Source organism: Aplysia californica, unplaced genomic scaffold (assembly GCF_000002075.1).
Source record: "Aplysia californica isolate F4 #8 unplaced genomic scaffold, AplCal3.0 scaffold00202, whole genome shotgun sequence".
NCBI lineage: Eukaryota > Metazoa > Mollusca > Gastropoda > Aplysiida > Aplysiidae > Aplysia > Aplysia californica.
Genome location: NW_004797472.1, coordinates 248,644 through 256,759, shown reverse-complemented (window position 1 = coordinate 256,759; position 8,116 = coordinate 248,644). Strand labels below are relative to the sequence as shown.

Sequence of the window (8,116 nt, the reverse complement as noted above, 5' to 3'; positions counted from 1 at the left end):
ACTAGACACCCTCACTTCAAACGCTGCAGCAACTCACTCAAAGCACACACAACAAGCTCTGCTTATCTTCTTCCTGTAACTGCAGTGTCTACAGAAGGTGAGGAAGCGTAATTCTAAAAGTAAAAGCCTTATATCTATTGAATTGTCACCGCTACCAGTAAAAAAGCAAAATTCATTCCTTCACTCAATAATCGTAGGTGCATCAGTAAGATTATTTGCACTTCATACAAATGTCTATTCACACTTTGCAGTCACACAGCCTGCAGTACAAAATACCCCATCTGGTCACCAAAACCAGGAGAGTGACTTCAACGGACTTCTCCGACCTGACGCAGAGCTGTGCCAGGTGACCGGAACGGATAATTTTCACCGGCGCATTACTGCGCCAAGTGACCGCAAAGAGTTCAACCAGCAACAAATGAAAGGATGATATTGATAGCACGAGCGACAGAAAGTCGCCCGCCAACCACCCACAGATAGACAGATAGATAGACGAAAAAGAGGCACAGCAAAGAACTAGTGACTAGTTCGCCTCCAATCATCCACCGAGTGAAATAAATGGCACTGACAACAGTTTGTCGACTTCAGGCAAAAAACATCAAACTCACTCAGTCTGGATGTGTCACTTGTGTATGAGCCCGTGACAGAAAACAGAGGTTACACGGGCTGAGCAATGTGCTGTATGTAGGATGTGCAGGAAAAGTTTTATACTGTATAAAAAGAGTGATCAAAAAAAAAAAAAAAGAGTGGTGATAAAAAAAAAAAGAAAAAAAAAAAGAGTGGTGATCAAAAAAATTTTTTTTAAAGGAAAAAAAAATACAGCGGGGCGTTTTTGTAATGCCACTTCCGTGTGAATGATTGAGCAAGGACTTACACAAACCTGTCCCTTTGTGCTGTGTGAAGTAAGTTAGTTTGAGCATCTGTGACTGTGAGGATGTGTGTGCGTGCGATTGTGTGGGGATTGTTCATCCGATTATATATATATAGGGAAGAGTATGTGAAAGGAGGATGAAAAGATGAATACAGGGAGGCGTACGCAGACAAACATGATTAGCAGAGAGAGAGAGAGAAGAGGGAGGGAGAGAGAGAGAGAAGAGGGAGGGAGAGAGAGAGAGAGAGAGAGAGAGAGAGAGAGAGAGAGAGAGAGAAAGGGGAGGGAGAGGGAGAGTGAACAGGAGATTGAGAGAGAAAAAGAGAGTGGGGGAGAGAGACAAAGACAGAGCGAGACAGAGAGAAACAAAGAGAGAGAGACACACACACAAACAGACAAACAGAGAGAGAGAGAGAACGAGAAAAAGAGAAGAAGAAGAAAAGAAAGAGAGAGAAAAATAAAATAAAAGATAGAGACAGAAAAGAAAAACGCACAATCTACGAGAAGTCACACACAAGAATTCCTAGCTGGTGGAGTGAATCTCAGGCTCAAAATAATCATCATACGTCATTGCTTCGGATAAGATTAGAAATAATAATGAAACAGTTCCATAGACTTGTCGTATGTTGTATCCTCACATGTCGGCTTCCATAGACTTGTCGTATGTTGTATCCTCACATGTCGGCTTCCATAGACTTGTCGTATGTCGTATCCTCACATGTCGGCTTCCATAGACTTGTCGTATGTTGTATCCTCACATGTCGGCTTCCATAGACTTGTTGTATGTTGTATCCTCACATGTCGGCTTCCATAGACTTGTCGTACGTTGTATCCTCACATGTCGGCAGCGGACGCTTTGTACACCGTGTGGTAGGCGTTCCTCAACAGAGCGTAGGGGAAACACGACTCCAGGAGGTCCATGGTCAGGAAGGGAGATTCTTGGACAATCTGAGACAAAATCACACAAGTCAGTCGCAATTTGTGGAGCAACACGACAAGATGAGTCACACATCACATATTGAAATGTGAGGAGTGCTGACAAAAAGAGTTACTTCTCGCAATAAAAAAATGAAGATATTGGCATTTAGACTGTCAACTTTCTCCTATTTTATTGCGACTGCCCTAGAACCACCAAGGAGTGGGCACGTTAGAAGTGATCTTTATTATTATTATTATCATCATCATCAGTTATTTCAGAGTAGTTCCCCTCTCCCCGTCATTTGAACATTTGCGCTATGCCTGAGACATGATATTAACCCTATCCGTACGTCGTGTTTTACTATTGTATCCATACGACGTGGGGAACTCTGTGCCACCACTTTCCAAATAGGAAATTTACTCGTTAATCCGATCTGTACGCTTTGCATAGCAGTCTTTCAAAATGATTTTATGAGAAATACTGAAAGTTCCAAACAGATCTTTGAACTAGAACTATTCTAAAATGTGAAGAATACAACCCCGGGGGTACAAAATGAGCCCAGGGCGTACGGATAGGGTAAAACTGAGCTATATATCGACACATCTATCTATGTTAGCATTGGTCCCACAACATTACCTGGTCCAGAAGCACGTAGATCGAGTCTCGGTTCTTCACCGTGTCTTTGTCGTTTTCAAATCCCAAACGGAGAAGACTGGACGAGGCGAGCTGGAAGGTAATGGAGACACAAAAATACAGTCAAACCTGCTCTTTAGTTTTAGTAGAGGTTTTACGGCGCTCGCAACTGCACAAGGTCATATGAGCACCAGAAGATTAGAGGTGTTACAAGAGAGTAACAAACATAACAAAGAAGAAGGGGAGATGATAAGGACGATAGATGTTTGATAGTGAAAGAAGAAGCAAACCACACCAGAGCACCTGCTAACCACCCACCAACCTGCTCTAATGGCCACCTGCAGAAGACAATCACCTGTACAAACGGCCAATTCTCATTTAGTCCCTTGTGTAATTTTTACATATAAATGACACTGAGTAAGACAGCCACCTGTATAAGACAATCACCTGTATAAGACAATCACCTGTACAAACGGCCAATTCTCATTTAGTCCCTTGTGTAATTTTTACATATAAATGACACTGAGTAAGACAGCCACCTGTATAAGACAATCACCTGTATAAGACAATCCCCTGTATAAGACAATTGCCTCTATCAACAGCCATTTTCCATTTAGTCCCTTGTGTAATTTTTACATTATAATGACACTGAGTAAGACAGCCACCCGTATAAAACAATCACTTGTATAAGACAATCACCTGTACAAACGGCCAATTCCCATTTAGTCACTTGCATATTTTTTTACATCATAAAGACGCTGTGTAAAGCGGGCACCTGTCTTGTCTAATACAGCTTTTTTCTCCACACAATGGGTGGCCGTCTTACACGGTTTTGACCGCATTATTTTTTTCAAAGTTTGAGAGGTATGAAATTTGTACGACAGTAGAAAACATCCAATAAACTAGCTCACACTGTGGAGACTGTCAGTTTAGATTAGCTTTAGTAAGAGTTTTACGACACTCACAACACAATTAAGTCATATACGTGCTGATGATGAGAGGTCTTACTAGAGAGTAACACACAAAGACAGGATAAAGTAAATTTTAGTTTCAGTAAGAGTTTTACGGCACTTGCAACACAATAAGGTCATATAAGTGCCGAAGATTAGAGGTGTTACAAGAGAGTAACAAACACCAAAAAGAAGGAGGGGAGATATAAGGACGAGAGGTGTTTGATAGGAAAGAAGGAGCAAACCCCACCAGAGCACCCGCCAACCACCCACAGTAAGAGTTTAACGACACTCACAGCACAATTAAGTCATATAAGTGCTGGCGATGAGAGGTCTTACTAGAGAGTAACATATAAAGACAGGATAATGTAAAACCTACTCAGATATAGTATAAGATAAGATAAGATAAGATGAGATAATACTTTATTATCCCAGAGGGAAATTTTTCTTCGCTGTACAGGACCGTAAAAACACATGAAGGTATACATTAAAAATTTAAATTATATATTACTCTCATTAAAATTCAATATGAAAAGAGAAGTAAAGCTGACAAAATGTACATTCACATCAAATGCATCATTCAACCACACGCAGGAATTTAATTACAAGACACAGTATAACAAACACAGCATCAGGAACAAAGTAAACAGGTGACTCACCGCCAGGAACTCCTGCAGTCGGAGATCGGTGTCGCCTGGACCGTACAGGGAGAAGAGAGCTCCGGCCAGACCGTTGATGCTCTTGGCAAGACAGTGGCAGTTGTTCATGTGGCCTGGAGAATAAGACGGAAACCATGCACAAACTTGTGTTATTCCTGTTTAATTCTTCGGTTCTGGATCACCACGTATGTGCCATTTTTGGTTCTATGTTTCAGTGGATCACCAAGAAAGTGGCATTTTTGGATCCCCATTTCAGCGAATCACCTCATAAGTGTCGCTTTTCCGTCCATGTTTCAGTTTCAGCGGATCGCCAATTAAGTGGCGTTTTTGGTTCTGCAATTCAGCGACTCACGACTTCAGTGGAATTTTTGGTTCTATGTTTCAGCGGATTGCCAATTAAGTGGCGCTGTTGGAGCCCCGTTTCAGCAAATCGCCTCTGAAGTGGCGATTGGGGGGTACCAATTTTGTCAAGATCTAGATCTACACCTGGTCCTATGCTAGCTACATTACAATCTATTTTCAACCGCATTGTGATTCTCTGTCTAATCATGAATAGTTTGAGTGCTCACACAAACAAATCCATCAATATTTGACTAAATCATCATAGCCGTTTTAAGGTAACACCCTCAAATCGGATGAGTAAAATTGTAGAATCCCTTGCGTGTTGAAAGAGCACTTTTTTCATGTTTGGAGATACAAAGAAAAGACATCTACTATTATGATTACTACTGTAACTCTGAACTTTTTCATATATTGGCATACAAAGAAAAGACATACATATTACAATTACTACTGTAACTCTGAACTATTTCATGTATTGGGACACAAAAAAAAAGCCATATATACTATTATAATCACTATTGTAACTCTGAAATGTTTAAGGTATTGGCACACAAAGAAAAGACATACATATTATAATCACTATTGTAACTCTGAAATGTTTAAGGTATTGGGACACAAAGAAAAGGCATACATACTATTACAATTACTACTGTAACTGTTAAATTTTTTCTGTACTGGCACACAAAGAAAAGACACACAAGTATACTATTACTGCCTAACAGATAGGTTGAACACAGAAGTTTCAAAAGAAAATCACACATCCATTGAACTGTGCCTGCGGTCCCGTTTTTTTCTTCTTCTTTATCTTTTGTAAGATATCCCTCGAACTACGGATCCCTCAAACTACCGAGGTCAGTCCCGACGAATTCGAGCTATCTGTGTTATACTGTAATTATACTAATAATAAACTTTTAGTTTTTAGTTTTAGTAGGGGTTTTACGGCGCTCGTAACTGCATAAGGTCATATGAACGCCAGAAGATTAGAGTTGTTTCAAGAGAGTAACAAACATAAAAAAGGAGGGGAGATAAAGGCGATAGATGTTTGATAGAAAAGAAGGAGCAAACCACACCAGAGCACCCGCCAAACACCCACAATAATAAACCTTAGAAAATGGCAAAAATAATACAACAATCATAGCAAAGAATTACAAAAATGATGACACACTCAAAAGGTCAACTTACCTTCCAGGGCAGCCTTGAAGACAGACAAGTCCATACGAGCCAGTTTAGGAATGGACACAGCGACGAAAACGAAGAGGAGACAAGCGATGGTGTACTCATCCTCCGCATGTTCTGTCAAGAACAGAGTTGTTTTTTAGTTTTAGTAAAGGTTTTACGGCGCTCGCAACTACATAAGGTCAAATGAGCGCCAGAAAATTAGAGGTTTTACAAGAGAGTAACAAACATAAAAAAGAAGAAAGGGAGATAAGGACGATAGTTATGTTTGATAGGAAAGAAGAAGCAAACCACACCAGAGCACCCGCCAACCACCCACGGAGAGAGTTGGAGTTATTGAAGGAGAGCTAGAGAGAAGCATTATCCATTTACCTTTGTGGTAGAGCTAGAGAGAAGCATTATCCATTTACCTTTGTAGGAGAGCTAGAGAGAAGCATTATCCATTTACCTTTGTGGTAGAGCTAGAGAGAAGAACATTGATGGAGTTATCCATTTACCTTTGTGGTAGAGCTAGAGAGAAGAACATTGATGGAGTTATCCATTTACCTTTGTGGTAGAGCTAGAGAGAAGAACATTGATGGAGTTATCCATTTACCTTTGTGGTAGAGCTAGAGAGAAGAACATTGATGGAGTTATCCATTTACCTTTGTGCAAGAGCTAAAGTGAAGAACATTGACTGAGATGGAGTTGCTTTTAAAAAAAAAATGTAAGTTATTTTAAACCCCCATCAACACAATAAGACAATTTGGTAGGCATGAAAAACATCCTGATATGCAGTACGGTACTTAAACAGTCTCACCACTCTTCAAAGTGCGCAGGGCATTACACAGGGTTGGATCCACACTGCAGCGTTCCCCGGCCGAAGACGCTAACTCATTCACCACCTAGGCGATCGGTGGAAAAACACACAGAGAAGGAAAATGATGACTTTTTTTTCGGTTTTAAGTTTTAGTAAGAGTTTTACAGCACTTTTGCGTCACAAATAGGTCGTACGATAAGTGCAGAAGATTAGAGGTGTTGAAGATTAGAGGTGTTACTTGAGAGTAACATACAGAGAAAATAAGAGGAGAGATAAAGACGGTAGATATTTGATAGGAAAGAAGGAGCAAACCACACCAGAGAACTAGCCTACCACCAACAATTACTTTTGAAACAGCTGTAATATTTCCAACATTTCAAGTTCATTACCTGGGCCAAAATGGGTAATTCGCCAACATGAAACAGAGAGAGACTTCCTCTTTAAATCAAAGACTTTTTCGTTTAGTTTTAGTAAGTGTTTTACGGCACTTGCAACACAATAAGACCAAAAGACTTTTCTACAAATGGACAGTTGTCATCAATTCAAACAAACTTCTGCTTCATACTGCTTGACAGGTGCTATTGCAGACACATGTTTCTTTTCTGTCAGTTTACACTTCCCACTTCGGATTATTGCAAAACCAGGGAAAAAAACAACCCCCTCCCCCCCAAAAAAAACAAAAAACAAACTACCCACAGGGAAGCATTACTCTTACTTTTCCATGAACTGAACTGAAAAGTATATGAAGTCGTTAACATTGAAGAATAAACAGTGACAGGAACGAAAAACCTTTGCTGCAATACGAGGAATGAAAACTTCAAAGTTTAATACTTACTATATGGAAACAGCTTACTACTACAGAGAAAATGAAAGACTTACACTCTGTGATAGTGAACTATCATCTCCTAAAACGTAGATTACTTACAAAACCAAACCATTCTTGTCCTTATAAAAAGCAGATGTTTTATTTTACATGTGAGCATTTCATACCAACAATTTGTGAAAAATCGAAGGTCTCCATAAATATTTTAAAAAGTAAATAGAATAAGATAAAATATTCAAATACTCATTTTGGGGGTTGGTGGGGGTATGTGGCTGGGGGTAAGCATGAGATGTGTGAATTATTCCAAGCAGTGAATATACATTATTAAGAATTATGTCAGTGAGAGTGCCTTCGTCTGCAAATAAAATTAAATTTAAAATATAAATGTGAGGCATTCTGACAAAATGAGTTACTTCTCGCAATCCACAAATGGAGATATTGGCCAAAAATCTACACTGAGGTCAAATTTGTAGATTTTCTATTGATGCCATATTCTTTAACTATAACCTGTCTTTTGCTATTTCATACTTATAAATTGTAAAAACATCACCTATAAGCTTGATGTAGCTATTTCCTTAAGGATTGAATCCGAGCAGTAACTCATTTTGTCAGCACGCTTCACAAATAGTCACTGGTGAGATACTATGACTGTTTACGCTACTACTGATAACCACTTCTGTTTTAATTTTAATCAAATAAACGGCCATAGTGCCACCATAGATTGAGTTTACAGTATCAACCGGCCTGCCAGGTGTTCATGGTTGCCAGACCTGGGGTATAGTAGAGTAGTAGCACAAGAATAGAAGTCTGTTAAAGCAAAGGATCATTTCGATAAGCCATGGAGTTTTGTGTCACATTTCATATAATACTCTGGTAAGAGAGTTGCTGAATTCAAGACTAAAAAGTGGGAGAGGAGTGAGTGTGGGAATACGGGGGGGAGGGGG

General features: G+C 39.7%; 1 protein-coding gene across 8 annotated transcripts in view; it reads right to left on the bottom strand.

The window, feature by feature from the left end:
• Positions 1–1,280: 1,280 nt before the first annotated feature.
• The window catches only part of LOC101852476 (membrane-associated protein Hem), a 64,565-nt gene continuing 57,729 nt past the window's right edge, over positions 1,281–8,116 (bottom strand). For 6 of the 8 annotated variants that reach the window (XM_035969962.1, XM_013082967.2, XM_035969966.1 and 3 more), the window contains 5 exons: positions 6,350–6,434; positions 5,557–5,667; positions 4,033–4,145; positions 2,427–2,516; positions 1,281–1,819 (listed from right to left, as the gene is read on the bottom strand). In XM_035969962.1, the coding sequence (XP_035825855.1) occupies positions 1,706–1,819; positions 2,427–2,516; positions 4,033–4,145; positions 5,557–5,667; positions 6,350–6,434 (513 nt within the window). In that variant the 3' untranslated portion in view covers positions 1,281–1,705. The remainder of the gene's footprint in view (positions 1,820–2,426; positions 2,517–4,032; positions 4,146–5,556; positions 5,668–6,349; positions 6,435–8,116) is intronic. The other 2 variants (XM_035969964.1, XM_035969965.1) reach the window with 2 other exon arrangements.